Here is an 18,875-nt window from a genome sequence, read left to right on the forward strand (position 1 = left end):
AGTTACAAACTTTCTTTCTTATAGGGGAATAACCAACTCTCTTACAAGAAGAAACTCTCTCTATTTTATCTACTCACTTGTTGGAGATTTTGTGTGGTTTGGCAACCATGGGTCTTCACCTATTTATCCAAAGAAACTTGGCCATCAAGCAAATCCAATGGCTCAAAATTGTTCTTGATAGATGTGAAGGATCCAATGACTTCAATTGTTTTAGAGAGATGTGAAAGATCTAATGACCATGAATTGATCTTGGACAAAGTGTAAGATTCAATGATCCAAAATTGTCTTATAAAAAACTTCTTGAATAATAGGGATTTTTCTTGATAATTATCGAACATTTATGCTATAGTCTTGTTTTTTTTCTTCATGATTTACACCTAATTCCCCAATTGAGGATGACTTCTTCAAACATGTTTTGTTGGTAAAGTTGAAGGATTGGTGTATTTCATTTCTTAACGTATTATTCACTTAAAATTAATAACATTGACCAAAACAATAAAATTACAATGCCTTTACCTGCCGCATTATATCAAAAGAAACTTTTTGTTTTTTTGTGTTTTTCATAATCTATCGGTTCATATTCAAAATATAAAAGCGTGATGAACCATCCAAGCATGAACTGCACAAATCAAACTTTCAAGGTGTAAATGTCAAATAAGATTCACCTAATATTAAAGTAACTTTGACATTTTTATATATTTGTATATAATATATGATATATTAAATATTATTTACCATATATTCAGGAATCTTGGGCTGATGAGTTTAGACAGTAATTTGAATGGACATTAGACGTTTTGACCTTTCTTCGTCTCCATTTTAATTTATAGAGAATCTCTCTCTTAATCATCAGATGACATTCAAATCCTTTATCCAAATTATTAACAATACATATATAAACACTATTATATTAAATTAGGGAGAGATAAGAGGAAAAAACTCATATGAAAGTTTAGCTATATAATAGAGGTGTACCAACGATATGGAAGAGGTTGACACCTTTATTTCAGGGAAAGATCAATACGGAAAAAACAACAACAAATAAAATCTTTTTAGGAAAGATGTTTGAAGTAGAGAAGACACTCACTCTTCCAAAATCTTGTATGCATAAGGGTACACTAGAAGTTGTGACGACAAAAGACATGAATGAAAGATATACCATTGAGAATATAGAATTTGGGGACATAATTAATAAACTTTAATATATTTGCAATTTATAAAATTTTGTTACGTGATACTTTTAGATGAAATTAAAATGGAAGAGATATTTTTGATCAGTCAAAGCGAATTTTATTTGGTAGTATTGATATGCCTTTGTTCCTAGAGATCGAAGACTCAATCTCCTATCCAGCCGTTGTTATATTGAAAAAAAGAGAGAATTTTGATACGAATACTGGATAGAGTATGTAGCTAACTTACCCAAATACCCAATCATACGCAAACGAATTGGGCCGTAACTATTCGGAAGGTCCAGGCCCAATATCTCTCAAAAGGATAAAACGGCCTTTTAGGCTGTAACATCCAGAAATCACGAAAGGCCCAATCGATGATTGGGCCAGAGGCTAACCACAAGGCCCAAACCTAAAAAAGGATCTCCCATCTCTCTCTTTCTTCAACCTCGGGCCCTCGGCCATGGCTACTCTGCAGCATGCAGCAGCAGCAGCCTTTTCACTTTTCCGACTGTCAAAAAGGACCTCTGTAGTTTAGTATAGCTTACCTACCGTTATAATTTTATATATAGAAAAAAGTAGTCTCCAAAATTCCATTTCAACCCCGACCACAAACTGGGTATAGCAGAGAGAAGAAAGAAAGAAGAAGATCGCCGTAGTGGGCACCGACCGGGCCATCGAGTGGCCCACCGCGTGCGACGGCTAACCAGGTGGGTAGATTCTAATAGAGCCAAATGGAGGTCACTCACTATTATAAATGGCGATGGAGCCGCATCTTTGTTGAATTTACAGTTCCATCAACGTGCAAGCCACTTCCGCTACAAATCTCTCTTTATAGAACTTTCCAGGTATTCAACTATATAAACTACCCCCATGATTTCAAGCTTAATTAAATTTTACTCGCTAAACAACAAAGATACCACAACACCCACCTCCTTTTCCCTCTCCTAACAGTACCAAGTGGATATTGTTTATTTATTTATTCTCCATTTAGCTCTATAGAGTTTGTTCTTTATCTGTCTTTTGACTCTTTTTCTATATAATGGGGCTTCTGATAGGCCACTAACCCAGTAACCCCTTCTGCTTGGTGCTTTTGATTATGTTACTTGTCATTTTGACAATCTTTTTTATATTTTATGATTTTGATGAATCTGCATTTTGGTTTTCGTGAGTCAGGAGGTTAGTAGTTCATTTTTAATCTGTTCTGCTATTGAGTTTAAATTGTTTATGTCCTGCAACTACTTTGGCATGTACATTTACTCCAAGGACTGGAAAATGTGGGGGAAATCAATGGGATTCACTCTAAACTTTTAATTTCATCGTATTGAATCCTAAATTTAGATAAATATTGCAATTTTCACTTTTGGGAAGAAAGTACACTCCAGTTTAAGGGGTAAAAATTGCAATGCTTATACTTTGAGAAAATGTTTGTAAGGATGAAGTTCGCTTTTTTTATTTTAAACTTGGAATGAATTTGAAAGTAATACTTATCTGGGAAAGGTATTAATCATGTGCTCTGAACACACCTAAAAATATTTTAAAGATCAGTTTGGGGTGCTCTGAACACACCTAAAAATATTTTAAAGATCAGTCTGGGATGACTTTTGAATGAAGTGTTCTTTAAATGAAAACCAATTTTTCCCCACACTTTTCAAACAAACAACACTAATTAAGTAGTTCTCTTAAAAGTCTTGAGGGTTTTTTTTTAGTAGTTTTAGAATTCGTGCACTCTTTATCATTTAACCAAATACTATTGAAACTTTAGGAGTTATTTTATCCTTTAAAAAACTATCCCAAAACTCACCTACCTATCTTTAGAAAATTTTAAAGCATATTTCAACCAAACAAAAGAATATGTATAATATATTCAATTAACTATAACACTTTTCTACTCTTTAGAAAGTAAGGTAAGTTTTCTCAAATAATTGGTTTCTTTTACCAGGTCTTTAATTGAATCAGAAAACTTCAGTCATGAGGTTTAGCTTTATGTTAGAAAGCATTCTTAAAAATTTTAAGAACCTAAAAGCTAAAACTACATTAAATACTTGGTATCTTTTTCAAAAAGTGAAGTAATATAATATGTATAAGTATATGTCCAAAATTCTTATTCAAAAGATGCCATGTCAACAGAACAGCATCATTTGCAATTTTAAGAATTTTTCCTTACAGATAGGGATTAATTTTATTCAAAGCCAACGAGTGCATGATTGTTATTATAATTTTATATGATTAATTTATTTGTATTTCAGAAGATTCACTCTTGAATGCATTATCCATTTGCTGTGCCGTAGGTAGGTTTCGTAGTTTGGCTAATTCATGATTTTGTACACAAGATACAAACAAACAAACGTGCTATAAATAATTACAACTTTCACTAACTATAATACGATTCACTTGCTTAAGATGGAGTTTACTTTATGTTTATTCTTTTTGAGCTGGCTGGGTTTGATTGCCATTAGATGCCAATAGGTAATTTATTTTTGGACAATGGGCTGCTTTTTTTTTTTTTTTTTTAACATGACAGGCCTTGAATTCTCTATATATTCTGAAGACTTCACCACCCTGCTTCCAATAGAAACTTAGCTTAAAGTCTGTAGTGGTAAAAGTGAAATAATAGTGCTTTTGGAGATGAAACAAAGAAGCAAGAATTTAACTCTTTCACTGTTTTCGTTTTTGGTTGTCTCTTTGCTGGTGTCTTCTTCTGTAGTTAGAGTGGAAGCAAGGAAGCAATATCACAGCAAGAAGAGCAAGCATCAGAAACAAAAGGGTGCTGGCCATGGCAATGGTTCAGGCCCTGCACCAGCTCCACTTCCTGATTACAATCAAAATCAGTCCACCATTTTTAATATCTTGTCTTTTGGAGCAAAGGGCAATGGAGTGTCTGATGATTCCAAGGTAAAAATTGTCCAAAACAACCTCAAAAAACAGATAGAGCTAGAAATGGTGACTCGTGTACTGTTTGAACTTTTAAAAACCATTCTATGCAGGCATTTTTAGCAGCATGGAAAGCTGCATGCGAGAGTCCAGGAGCTACATTGGAAATACCATCACAATACAAGTTTCTTATCAAACCCATAACTCTAAATGGCCCTTGTTTGCCTCAGCTTGTTCTTCGGGTTTGTACAATTTTCTTCTTCTTCCTCAGGATTTTGGTATATTTGAGAATCTAACAAAAAAAGACAAAATGTATATTCTGTGACTTGTCTTGCAACAGATCGTTTTTTTTTTTTTTAAAAAAAAAAGAATTTAGTGCTGCTTAGAGTTTAAAGGATAAGATAATTATTGGGAATTGTAATTCCAAAGCAGATTGATGGAGCTGTATTGGCGCCTCCAAAAGTAAGTTCATGGCCCAAATCCAGCTTGTTTCAATGGCTGAATTTCAAATGGCTACATAATTTCACCATTCAAGGCTCTGGTACTGTGGATGGCCAAGGCTTTAATTGGTGGACTCTCTCTAGATTCTACAATAACAAAGTTAGTTCTTTTTTGCCCCCTCCTCAATAACCAACTCTATCTTCATTAAATTACGCTAGTTACATTGAGAGATCATGATTTTAGCAATCATCTCTTGTTATTCTTGTTTCTGCAGAAGAAGTTGAAGCACATTCCAGATATGAAGCCTACTGTAAACTTTTCTTACCCTTTCCTTCTCATTTTGCTTATGGTTACAATTTTTTGTTCTGAAATTAATTGGGATTTTTTTTATTTCTTTGCTTATAAATGACAGGCTTTAAGATTTTATTCCAGTTATAATGTGACAGTTCGTGACATCACCATAATAAACAGTCCACAATGCCATCTGAAATTTGACAACTCCGGCACCGTCAAAGTTGACAATCTCACCATTTCTTCGCCGGAGAACAGCCCCAACACCGACGGTATTCACCTGCAGAACACACAAGATGTCGAGATTCAACACTCCAACATTGGCTGTGGTATGAACCGAGCTAATTCAAATCCCTTATTTAATAATATTTTGTTGTCCTTTCAAGAGTTTACCTTTTAACTTGATCCTTTTTTTTTCTGTTTTATAATTTTGAGGACACAAGAAAGTGGTGCTTTGAAAAAGAAAATCGACTCAAATTTCAAAAATACTTTTTTAAGATATAAAAATAGTATAAAATGATTAAAATAATAAGTAGAAAACTATAATTTTGATTGTTTGGTGTATCTTCTAATTTAAACACTTGTGAAAATAATATTTTCGATAAAAATGTTAATATATATTACATGTTTTCAAAATTATTTTAAATAACAAATTTGTTTGGTTGCTATATTTAAAAGTGATTCTATCAATTATATATGTGTGTATATATATGCATATATATATTTTTATTTCTGATCATATTTTGAGAATTCTCGGTTAAACATTTTGAAGCCATTTGTTGATAACTCATCTCTTAAGTGTTTCTTCACAAAAAAAAAAAAAAAAAAGTTTTTAAATTGATCCAATTTATTCGAACCATTTCTTATTTATTTAGATTTTTTCAAAACTACTTTTGGTCATATAAAATCACTCAATAAGCTATACTAAACACATTTTCTATTATTGATTTTTTCAAAGGTGCTTATTAAAAAATTAATTTTATTTAAAAGCATTTTCTTAAAAAGTTTTTCCAAACACACGACTAACTGTCACGTGTTTAGATTTATGTTAGTTTTTCTTTAATTTTCTTGGAAAACAAGGGTTTTACTCAAATTCACCCATCTTCTCTCTTGTATATTTAAGGATGGAAAATTATGAGGTAAAATAACTCCATAGAGGTTACAAAGTTACCTCCATTTAACAATATTTTGATCGCCATAGCACATAAAAGCTATACCACGAAGAAACTGGACTACACAACAGAACCAACTTATTTTAAGATTTGTTATTTGAACAGGAGATGACTGTGTTTCCATTCAGACTGGTTGCTCCAACATCCACATTCATCATATCAATTGTGGCCCTGGACATGGCATAAGGTAAAAATATAAACCTCATCAATTTTACTTTTCCATAAAGCTAATTCCTGTAGAGAATATTATTTATGTCCTTGATTTTGCTCAACTTTTCTTAAACATTATTATATTCAGCACTAAAGATTATTTTCTTGCCTATAATTACAGCTTAGGCGGACTTGGGAAAGATAAAAGTGCTGCATGTGTCTCCAATATTGTTGTCCAAAACATCTCAATTCAAAACACTCTTTCAGGAGTGAGAATCAAGACCTGGCAGGTAAAAAGAAAAAGGGTTAAAGTTAAACTACAAATCTACTCCTTTAATTATGGTGGATGTGTCATTTATTTCTTGATATTAACTCTGGATTTTTATTTTATGTAGTTTTTTCTGCGAACACTAATTGGAAAATGATGATTATAACGTAAATAACTTTAATGAATAAGTATGGATTGATTTAACACGATGAAGTAGAGAAAAGTAAGTACGTAGATAGAATAAAATGACGCGCTTTATAAAAAATGTTTCATATGTTCGTTTTGTAAAAAGTGAGTATAACATAGTGCATATATCCAACCATTCTCCTTCTCTAGTCATTTACTTCTCCCATTAATGATAGAAATTACGTAGAATCAGAGATGTTACAAGTTTGGGGATGGGCTAAAGTTTGTAAGTCAAACACAATAATCCCTGTGACGATAGAATCAGACGGTTCTGATTGGATTTGATGGAATATGGAACAGGGAGGAATTGGGTCAGTGAAGAATGTATCATTTTCAAACATCCAAGTTTCTGATGTAAAGGTCCCAATTATGATAGACCAATATTATTGTGACAAGTACAAATGCAAGAACCAAACAGGAGCAGTTGCAATTTCAGGCATAACATACGATCAAATCATAGGCAGTTACACAGTACAGCCTATTCATTTAGCCTGTAGCAGCCAAATCCCATGCGTAGACGTTGATCTCATTGACATCCAGCTGAAGCCATCTTCAGAATCCAGAGACTTTCAAAGCTCCTTATGTTGGAATTCTTATGGTAAATCTCAAGCCCCACTTCTTCCTACTAGCATAGACTACTGCCTGAGAAGGGGTAGCGGCGCTGTTAGGAGAATCGCAAGGTCCCATGATCATGTCTGCTACTAATTCTCTGTGTTTTCTCTGCCCTCTTTCTGTTTTTTCTTTCTTTAGCTTCCCTTCTGCAGTTTTTTCTTTATTTTTTTGGAAAATGTAGGAAGGTGATGATTGTAAAAGCATTTATGGTTGTTGGCTTTTTTTGAATCCATCAGTAATTCATTTCCCAATTAGTACAAACAAAGTGACTCAAAACTTTCCCCACCCATCTCTCAAAATTGATTTCTTTTACTTCAGTGAGAAGAGTTTTTGAAGTTGTAATGAGTTGAAGTGGTGGCCTACTCTTCTATTCTTTGGTAAATTGGTTGAGGGTTTAATGGCGGTGATAGTGGAGGAAGGATCGTGAGGAATCAATTGCACGCGAGGCATTGCTTTTTTGTTCTTTTACCTTTGTAATTAATATCCTAATTTACAGGCTTTTGTGGCTCCTAAGATCTGCTGCTTATACTTTACACGCACTCTGTTTAGTGGTTTAGTGTTCTGTTCTCTTGTATCTAAACGAGAAGTTCTAGTCTCTTCTACTTGAGGAATAGATTAGAGTTTAAAGTTCACTTTTTCCATGCCCCAATTCATCTATTTGACTTTATACTAAGGGACCGTTTGTTTGCATGTTTGTTTTTTTTTATATGAAAATATATATGACCAAAATCTTTAATTACTCGAAATTATAGATGCTATAAATTTCAAGTGTTTGACGTGACATCTTTAAATATCATTTTGTTGGAATATTTTTGCAAATATATGGAAATGTTTGGATGAGTATTTTTTTATGATTGCTACTTGTGGATGTTTTAACTTTACATAATGTTTTAATAATGCTCTTTATGACTATTCATAATATGATCTAAACTTATATGAGATATTTTTTTTTATTAATTTGAACTTAACATAGAATCTATAGACAAGAATACCAACAAATAACTATTATCTTCCTTAGCTAAACTAAAAAACCTAAATGCAACTTAACTAAGACTGTTTCACACCTGACCTAAAAGAAAAGAAACAGAAAACGAGACACATTGTTGATGGGCTGGGCCTTTGAGGATTGGGCTTACGAAATGGGCCTTAAGCCCAAGATCAGTAAATGGCCCAAAAAGGAAATGTGTTTTGTTTATTTAAACATGAGTGGAGGAGGAATCATCGGCATGAGCAGTTCCTTTAAGGCTTTTGCTTCTTTCAGTTCGACTATTGTCAGCAAACTTAAGGCTAGCCATATGATAGCCTTCGGCTTTCTCCTCAGAGCTCCATTCGGACAAGTAATAATCTTCCTCTGAAGCAATTTTGGAGGAAGGCCCAAATAACATACTGCCCCATTGAGGAAAATAAATCAATACAATTGGAAGAGTGCAAGCTATTATCATCACTCCCATTAGAGTTATTCCACTCTCTTTTCTGTATTTGTTGCCTCTGAAGAATATCAGCTGAGTCAGCACCGATCCCATGTTCCCACCCGCACCTGTCATCCCCGATATTACTCCTAATGACCTGTCACCAAAGATTCAAATATTTGTTGATATATCGATACATCCCTAAGTGAAAAGATATCGTAGATATTTTATCAATATATTTGTAAAATATTGAGATTAAGTATTTTTATACTAGTTCTTCACACATTTTTCATTAAAACATTGTCCTTAAGAAGGAGATGAAAAAGAAAAAGAATAGTGGATAGTGTGTACCTTCGAGAGACGAAAGGAACGACACCAAAAGTAAGTCCACAAGCAGCTTGAAAAAACGATCATAATCACAATGGAAGCACTTAATGAATTAGCCAATCCAAGAATCACACACAAAACTCCTCCAATTGTCTGCACCAACCACAGAGCTCAGTCTCCCTCTCATCCCATATCTCTTCCCCACCACATCCGACAATACTCCGCCGTACGGCCTCGAAAACAGATTCGCCAACCCAAAACTCGCCGCCACTATCCCCGCCGTATGCAGATTCAAATTAAACCTATCGTAGAAGTAATTCGCTATTACATTATCAATCGTCAATTTCACTCCAAAACAATACCCATAAGTCAATGCCAAAATCCATCCCCTGTAATTCGTCACCCCATGGTACATTACTTTCGACAATTTGTCTTTCGCCTTCTCCCCTGTTTTTTGAAGCTGCCGGAAGTTTCCATCCGGCGTGTCCTCACCGAGGAGGAGAACGGCGAAGGCCGAAAGTGTTTGGAGTAGAGCTGGGAAGAAGAAAGCGATTCTCCACGCAGTGAATTTCGCTGCGCCCATGTGCTCGATGATGGCAAAAACATACGGCATGATTAACTGTGTTGCGCCGCCGCCTAGGTTTCCCCAGCCGCCGGCGACGCCATTGGCGGTGCCGACGACAATGGAGGAGAACATTGAGCTCATCCAAAATTGGGTTGATACGAATGTAGTGAGGGAAAAGCCTGTGAAGAATCGGACGAGGAGAAACGAAATAGGGGATGAGGCTATTGAGGTTAAATAAACCGCCGGCGAAGTTATGAGAATGAGTGAAGCGGAGGCGAGACGTGGTCCAACCAAATCGCAGGCGGAACCCATCACGATTCGAGCGAAGACAGCGCCGAAGACGGAAGCAATTCCGGCATTTCCAATGTCGGTATCGGTTAAATTGAGATTGTCGCGGATCACCGGAAGCAGAGGAGCCGCCGCGAAACTGGAAATGAAACAAGCGCAAAAGGACATCCAGGAAAGGTGAAACGTTCGCATGTGCGGCGCTGGGACGGAGAATATGTTGAATTTGGTGGCTTTATGTTCGGAGTCGACCGGAAGAGAGAATTTCCTCAGATGAGGTGCCGCCGTGGCTACGCCGTCGACCTCCATGTTGGACGGATTAACAGAGGGACGTTGTGAATTGGGAAGGACCTTGTTTAAGGATTTAAAGGGAATTGAAATGGTTTTTTTGTGGGATTGAAGAGTGGAACTTTTTAAGGCTAAAAATTGGTCTTAGTTTCTTAAAAAAAATACTTGGTGTTTCTCTAATGTGTAAAAATACTCGGTGCATCTCTAATGTGTAAAAATACTTGATGCTTCTCTAATGTGTAAAAATATTTGGTGCTTCTCTAATGTGTAAAAATATTTGGTGCTTCTCTAATGTTTAAAGGTGAAAGTGATTTTCCTCCTTAATAGAAAAGGGTTTACAGGGTAATTTATAGACGAATTGTAAACAAAAAAAGCATAAAACAACCTAAACGGAAATTAACAAATTCCCTAACAAAGTACGGACTGATTGTTAACTAATATTAACATCCCTTCCAACTCATGTTGAATGAGGTATAAGTTTTACAAGTGTTAAAAGTAAATTAGGCTACATTCGTAATTTATATTTTCCATATTAGTATTTTTTTTTTGTTTCTTTCCTTGTTGGGTCTATTAGAGTCTATTAATTCGACAATTTATTGCATCCTGAAGAAGCTAATTATGCAATAATAATATACAAAATTAACATGTCATCAGAGCCACAAATCCTAGGGCTTATACTTTTCACCCATAGCTTTTGTTTGATCTCTGCCTCCGTTGATGCCAAATTTGGTTTACCTACTTAGTTGATTATATGTTCTTGTTTTTCAGTTTCAACCTCTGTTATGTTTTCTGATTTTTAAGGGTCTCTATTTTCTTTCCAAATCAGTTTGTGGGTTTTGTTTTAAATCTCTCTATGAGGATCTTTATTTCCATTTTCAGCCCAAAAGTTCTTTGTATTTTAGTTTTTCGTGGGTTTTGTCTCTAGTCTAGATATGTCGTGATTTGATACGGGAGTTATCTTCAGTTTCCGTCATCACCTTTATACGATCATTTCACAAACTCAAGTTGATTGTTCCTCTACCACCTTGAGTTTGAAGGAGGATGTTAAAGTAAATTAGGGTATTTTTCTAATCCATATTAGTATTTTTCTTTTCTATTTATTCCTATACTGGATTTGTTGGAGTTTATTTATTCGATAATTCATTATATCGAGAAAACTAATTATTCAATAATAATATACAAAATTAACCAGAAGTAAATAACCATAATGACGAGATTAAAAATTACATATGCATGTCATCTTTAAATTAAAAGTCTGTCATACAAACATTTAGATTACTTATTATTATTTCTTCTGGTAGTTTTCAAGACCTATTACATGCAAGACTAGAAGAAAAAAAAAATATACATATATATAGGTGTTGGGTTATTTCACTTAAAGGTGAAAGCCCAATAAAGACCTATTTGGGCTTTTAGGTTTTGTTTAAAACAAAAATGTACAGCAGTTGGTGGTAGATTTTATGCAAACCGAGAGTGATTTAAATGAGAGAAGAAAATTAGAGTTTTTTGCATTTCGACCAATAACGTTTTTCAGATCGATCCGTGGTTCGGTCGAGCTGAAATTTTGGCAGCGTGTTCTTGACACGAGGGTCTTCAATTTGGATAGGGGAGATTTCGTTTGGAGCTACCTACAGTCAGATATTGTGGGTAATTGGTTGTCACTACAAGTGAGACGTTTCTAATTTTATTCTTCTCAATTTGTTGCCATTTGTTGCCAAGATTGTTAATCTTGAGATATTTACTGTGTATGCCTCTAGTTCTGACTAGGAAAAACTCATTGTAACCCATTATTGATTATAGTGGAGATTTTGACTTCGGTCCATGGTTTTTTATTCCTCATATTGAGGGGTTTTTTTATGTTAAAATTGTTTGTGTCCTTGATTATTATTGTTATTGCTAGTTGATTAGTATTCTATTAAGGTCACACAAGTGTGGAATAATTGATGCAAAAAATATAGTGTTTATCCCAACAAAGTGGTATCAGAGCCTTGGTTAAATTAGTTGCAATTGCCTTGTGTTTAATAATGGATACTAGTTTAGCTAAGATGATTACCCTTAACGAGTCAAATTATCAAGTTTGGAAAAGAAAAATGAAAGATATTTTATATGTAAATGATTTGCATCTTCTAGTTTTTTCTGAAGAGAAGACTGATGATAAAACTGATAAAGAATGGGATGTTATAGGAAAGTGTGTGGGTTTATGAGACTATGGGTAGAAAATAATTTTGTAAACCATATTGGTGAAGAAACTCATGCACGGACTATGAGGAACAAGCTTGAGTCGCTATGTGTCTTTAAAATTGGTAATAATAAAATGTTTATGATAAAACAAATGATGGCATTGAAGTATCAAGATGGAACACCCATGTTAGATCACTTGAATATATTCCAAGGTATCATTAGTCAGTTATCTAGGATGAATATCAAGTTTGAGGATAAGATACTTGGGTTATGGGTTTTTGGTACATTACCGGACTTGTGAGAGACATTTAGAACTTTCTTATCGAACCCAGCCCTAATTGGTGTACTAAGTATGGACTTAGTAAAAATAGCGTATTGAACGATGAGATGAGAAGAAAGTCACAGGGCTCTTCTTCACAATCATATGTTCTTGTACTGAAAGAATGGGGGGGGGGGAAGTAAGAGCAAAGGTCTGACGGACAAAGATAGAAGCAAAAGTAAGAGTGGCCGATTTGCAACTATTGAGTGCCATTATTGTCATATGAGAAGACATATAAAGGAGCATTGTCAGAAATTTAAAAGAGGCAATAAAAATGATAAAGGCAAGGAAAAGAAGAATGACGATAACAATGATGCAGACACAATTTCTATAGCCATCGAAGATTTTTACATCCGGTTAGACGGTGATGTTATAAATCTTGCTACACAACAGAGTAGTTGGGTGATTGACAACGGGATCTAAGTTCATGCTACATCAAAGAGAGATTTCTTTGCATCCTATACACTTGATGATTTTGACAGTGTTAGGGTAGGTAATGATGGATCAGTAAAAGCAGGTGGCATCGAAGATGTACTTGGAGAAAAAGAATGGTTCTAAGCTGATTTTGAAGAATGTGAAGCACATTCCTGATATTCACATGAATTTGATTTCTATAGGTAAGCTTAATGATGAAGGTTATTGCAATACCTTCTATGATGGTAAATGGAAACTTACTAAAGACTATATGGTGGTAGCTAAGGGAGAGAAACATTCCTCATTGTATTATATAGAGGTTACTATCACTAATTGTGATATAAATACAGTGAAGGATGAAGTGAGTATTGAGTTTTGGCATAAAAGACTCAGTCACATAAATAAGAAGGGTTTGAAGATATTAGCCAAGAAAAATAATCTTTCTAATATAAAGAGTACACCCCTAAAAGGTGTCCTCATTGTTTGGCAGGAAAGCAGACTAGAGTTACTTTTAAGTCATCTCAGCATTCATGAAAATCAAATTTACTAAATTTGGTATATTATGATGTGTGTGGTCCTATGAACATAAAAACATTTGGAAGTGCATCATATTTTGTGATGTTTATTAATGATCATTCAAGGAAAACATGGGTTTATACCTTGAAGACTAAAGATCAGGTGTTACAAGTGTTTAAACAGTTTCATGTCCTCGTTGAAAAAGAAACTGGTAGAAAGTTGAAGTGTATTAGAACTGATAATGAAGGTGAGTATTGTGGACCTTTTGATGAGTATTGTAGAAATCATTATATTCGACATTAAAAGACACCTCCTAAGACTCCTCAGCTAAATGAGATAGCTTAGAGAATGAATAGAACACTAGTTGAGAGAATGAGATGTTTGCTATCAGAGTCACAATTATAGCAATCATTCTGGGGTGAAGCATTGAATACAATTGTAAATGTTTGGAATCTCACACCATGTGTTCCTTTGGGATCAAAAGTTCCGAATAGAATATGGTCAAATGAGGATATATCTAATGATCACCTTTGTATCTTTGGCTGTAACGCTTTTGTTCATGTTCCTAAAGATGAGAAATCGAAGCTTGATGTAAAGACTAGACCATGTGTATTTCTTGACTATGACCAAGATGAGTTTGGTTATAGATTGTGAGATCAAGTATAGAAGAAGCTCATAAGAAGTCAAGATTTCGTGTTTGTTAAAGACCAAACTATTGGGTTTTATGTCCTAAAAACTCGTAGTTTGTAAAATAATAAACATCTTCTATAATTAATATACTTGTTATTGATTTCATAAATTGTACGAAAGTTTAAATTCAATAAACTAAGACCCGTGACTATTATATGAGTACTTGAACTTTATGTGGAGATATAAGAGTGGATCAGGTTCGAGTAAATAGTAAAAACGATCTACGGTACATGAATAAGGATGGATACCTTATTCTGGTAACACCATTGGATGCGGCTTACTCTGTAGCTGTTACAAAGAGTTGTAAAGTACTACATACGATGTGATCCTAATTTGTATATGTTATGACATGAGGAGTGGGGGCGTCCTATGCAATGAGTTTGCATAAGATTAGGACCAAGAAATAAGTCACTCTTACTTTATAACACTGTTTACTGTATAAGACTGACTATTTCACCTAGATGACCTAGGTAACTCGATCTTAATCCTGAGCTAACTATGAACTCTTATTTATTCGGGATTGCCCTTAGATTTGCATAGTTGAGGGTTGGCTCAACAGCGCCGGCTCAATAAGACTCCCATTTCAGGGGTAAGATCGGATAGATAGCTGGGGACATAGGGTGCAAGACGGAGTTCACGCCTACCTGATTTAGGGATAGAAGAAAGGTTGTTCTCTCAAGTACTGAATCCAGGTCTTGAACAAGGGGCCTCACCCATTCACTGCGCTGAGAGAGTTTGGTTTAGTGATTGGATCACAAACCAGTTGGTCATTAGAGGATCGGTAGGGACTTGAGGAATAAGACGTAATCTCGGGGTAAAACATATTTAACCCAGTCGTTATTACAAACAACCTATGAAGGGTCGACTTGCTGATTATGGTTAAATCATGTGGACATAATATATCTACAGTGAGGGAAGTGCAACTATGGGCTTTAGTGGAGTGACCCATTAGTTAACAAATGGAGATTAATTTGGTCTAATGAGTTTAGCCAATTAATCTTGGATCGTTGGAGCCCATGATCTGTAGGTCTACGAGGTCTCTCTACTAGCTCATAACGGACTAGCTCTAGAATAGCGTGATAAGTTAATTTGAAACGTTCAAATTAGAAGTAAAGGAATTAGTAATTATATGAGATATAATTACATGTTTAATTTGAGAATTAAACGGAATAGGAGAATTTATATATATTTAAATATGATTTAAATATATAAAGATGGATATGTGTTAAAATTAATTTAATATTTGATATTAAATTAATTAAGTTTTATTTAATAATTAATTTGAAATTAATTAAATTTTTCATTTTTAAAATCAAAATAGATTTTATAAAATCAAATTTTGATTTTTGAGATAAAATTTGAAAATTAGAAAATAAAACACTTAAATGGAAAATGAAGATTTTCCATTATCCATATTTGAAGTAGCTCACACATAATGCATCTTCTTGGCCTTGTCTTCTCCAAGCACGAGTTGCAACTCATGCAAGTCTCTCCTTTGCATGTTGATCTGCAATATAATAAAGAGATTGGAGTGAAAATCTGGGAGGCAATCTATAGAGAATTTCAGAGAAAATTCGGATTGAAGAAAGAGTTCTTCAACAAGATCACTGCAGTGAGCATTTCTCCTTCATCCCTTGATTCAAGCTTGTTTTGAGTCCCACAACTCAATCTAGAGCACCAAGAGAATAGTGGGGAAGATCTTGAGGTGGTCTACAACAAGATTTGGAGAGGATAGCAGCTGGAGAAGGAGTTTTGAAGAAGTTCTACAAGAGGTATGTCTTGAAACTCCCTTGTTTTTCTACAAGAGCATGCTTAATTTTTACCAAAATTAGTGAATTTGAATGCTTAGATGATCCTTGTGCTTCTGTTATTGCTGATACAATCCTACACTAACGATAATAAACATTGAGAAGACAGATAAAACAAAGTATGAGTACAATGATGATTTGATTGATTTGAGTTCAGTTTCTTTGACATAGCCTTCTATAGATAGAAAATGAGGTTCATAATGATTAGTTTGTTAATGCAGATGAGAGTTTCAAAATGTTGAGGTAGATAACAGCGTTCAGGAATAGTTGTCAGAAACAAAAGTTCCTATAGATGTTTCACTTAGGAGATCTGTCAGAGATTGACATCCGTCAACAAGATATTCAGCTAATGATATTTATTATTGACTGATGGGGGGAGAGCCTGATAGTTATGAAGAGGCCATAGAAGATGAGCATAAAAAGATTGGATTGATGCCATGAAAGATGAGATGGAGTCTTTACATGAAACCACACTTTTGAGCTTGTGAAATTGTCTAAAGGAAAAAAATGCACTGAAAAATAAGTGGGTTTATAGAGTGAAACATGAAAAAAATACCTAAAATCCGCATTACAAAGCGATATTGGTTGTCAAAGGGTTTAGTCAGAAAGGTGTCGACTTTGATGAAATTTTTGCTCAAGTTGTCAAGATGTCTTCTACACGTATAGTTCTGGGTTTGGCAACTAACCTTGACTTAGAGGTTGAGCAGATAGATGTTAGGACTGCATTTCTTCACGGGGACTTAGATTAAGAAATCTACATGGAATAACCAAAGAGTTTTGAGTAGAATGGCAAAAAGCATCTGATGTGTAAATTGAAGAAAAGCCTTTATGGGTTGAAACAGACACCGAGGCAGTGGTACGAGAAGTTTGAATCAGTTATAGGGGAGCAAGGCTACGAAAAGGCTACTTTTGATCATTATGTTTTTGTCTAGAAATTTTCTGATGATGATTTTATTGTATTATTGATTTATGTTGATTACATTTTGATTGTTGGCAAAAATGTTTCGAGAATTGAAAGGTTGAAGAAATAATTGAGCAAATCCTTTGCCATGAAGGATTTGGGGTCAACAAAGAAAATTCTTGGAATTAGAATAGTTCGAGATAAAGCTTCCAAGAATTTATATATGTCACAGAAGCAATACATAGAGAAGGTGTTTGAACGTTTCAACATGAGTAAAGTGAAATCGGTTGATTCTCCTTTATCCAGTCACTTCAAACTGAGTAGCAAACAAAGTCCTTCTATAGATAAAGAGAAGGAAGATATGAATCAGATCCCTTATGCTTTAGCAGTTGGGAGTTTGATGTATGCCATGGTATGTACTAGACTTGATATTATTCACGCTATTAATGTTGTTAGCCATTTTATGTCCAATCCAGGAAAATAATATTGGGAGGCAGTCAAGTGCATCATGAGATATTTGAGAGGCATTTCCAGTTCAAAGCTCACATTTGGAGGTGGAAAGCCAGTACTTGCTGGATACATTGATTCAGATATTGCAGGAGATCTAGACAATAAAAAGTCTACTTTCGGTTACTCGATGACATTTGCAGGTTATGCAGTGTCTTGGCAGTCAAGGTTGTAGAAGTATGTTGTACTTTCTATAACTGAAGCAGAGTATATTGTAGCAACAGAGGTTTGCAAAGAGATGTTGTGGATGAAGCACTTCATACAGGAGCTTGGCTTCAAGCAACAAAGTTATGTGATATACTATGATAATCAGAGTGCTATTCATCTTGGTAATAATGCTACATTTCATTTCAGAACGAAGCAAATAGATGTGAAGTATCATTGGATGAGAGATTCTTTGAATGATGAATTGTTTGAGCTTGAGAAGATACATACTGATAAGAATGGATCCGATACGTTGACAAAGAATCTACTAAGAGAGCAGCTTGAATTTTGTCGTTCCGCCACGGGAATGACTAGTTCCTCCACAAAGTGAAATAGGGGAAGATATGTTGGGTTATTTTACTTAAAGTGAAAGCCCAATAAATGGCCTATTTGGGCTTTTAGTTTTTTTTTTTAAAAAACAAAAACGTACAGTAGCCGGTGGTAGATTTTACACAAATCGAGAGTGATTTAAATGACAGAAGAAAATTAGAGTTTTTTGCATTCCGACCAATATGTTTTTCAGCTATTTAGGGATCGATCCGTAGTGTGATCGAGCTGAAATTTTGACAGCATGTTCTTGACACGAGGATCTCCAATATGGATGATGGAGATTTCGTTTTGAGCTACCTATAGTCAGGTACACTGGGTAATTGGTTGTCACTTCAAGTGAGATTTTTCTAATTTTATTCTTCTCAATTTATTGCCGTTTATTGCCAAGATTGTTAATCTTGAGATATTTACTATGTATGCCTCTAGTTGTGACTAGGGGAAACTCGTTGTAACCAATTATTGATTATATTGGAGATTTTGACTTCAGTCCGTGGTTTTTCATTCCTCACATTGAGGGGGTTTTTCCACGTTAAAATTGCTTGTGTCCTTACTTGATTATTATTGTTGTTACTAGTTGATTAGTATTTTATTAGATTCACATAAGAGTAGGACAATTGATGTGAAAAATATAGTGTTTATCTCAACAATAGGCTCTTTTAAAGTTTAGACATCATTTTTTTATGAACAAAGAAAAATCTTATAGTCACAAGGGCAATTAAGAGACTTTACATCATTTTCCACAAAATACACCAAACACTATAGAACTAAACCATACACCTGTCAAATTGTTTTGTCTCACTTAGCCACAACAACAACTAGACTACTACTTTCTCTAACAACATGCAAAAACTGAATTTCATCAGATGCTAAAGAAGATTCCTAAATTTCTTCAAGCCAATTCCTAATTTCATTTTGTGACTCCTTAATACCAAAAAATATGTGATAAGTCACAACATTTGTGACCATTC

At 34.6% G+C, this 18,875-nt stretch overlaps 2 protein-coding genes across 3 annotated transcripts; one reads left to right on the forward strand and one right to left on the reverse strand.

The window, feature by feature from the left end:
• The first annotated feature begins 4,070 nt into the window (after positions 1-4,070).
• Positions 4,071-7,439, forward strand: LOC120080902 (polygalacturonase At1g48100). Of its 2 annotated transcripts, none has more exons than XM_039035574.1 (7): positions 4,071-4,285; positions 4,473-4,643; positions 4,759-4,794; positions 4,897-5,104; positions 6,053-6,134; positions 6,279-6,387; positions 6,852-7,439. In XM_039035574.1, the coding sequence occupies exons 1-7, from the start codon at positions 4,151-4,153 to the stop codon at positions 7,254-7,256; spliced, it is 1,146 nt and encodes a 381-aa protein (XP_038891502.1). In that variant the 5' UTR covers positions 4,071-4,150; the 3' UTR covers positions 7,257-7,439. The 2 variants fall into 2 exon arrangements, with proteins under 2 accessions (XP_038891502.1, XP_038891503.1); XM_039035575.1 differs by having other exon boundaries at positions 4,476-4,643.
• Positions 7,440-8,126: 687 nt separating this feature from the next.
• On the reverse strand, positions 8,127-10,430 carry LOC120081932 (high affinity nitrate transporter 2.5-like). Its single transcript, XM_039037116.1, is given in 4 exon segments — positions 8,127-8,729; positions 8,924-8,974; positions 8,976-9,071; positions 9,073-10,430. Coding segments are annotated over 4 exon segments (1,503 nt in total). The 5' UTR covers positions 10,059-10,430; the 3' UTR covers positions 8,127-8,359.
• Between the last annotated feature and the right edge of the window lie 8,445 nt (positions 10,431-18,875).

The sequence above is a fragment of the Benincasa hispida genome, chromosome 7 (genome assembly GCF_009727055.1).
Source record: "Benincasa hispida cultivar B227 chromosome 7, ASM972705v1, whole genome shotgun sequence".
NCBI classification, from domain to species: domain Eukaryota; kingdom Viridiplantae; phylum Streptophyta; class Magnoliopsida; order Cucurbitales; family Cucurbitaceae; genus Benincasa; species Benincasa hispida.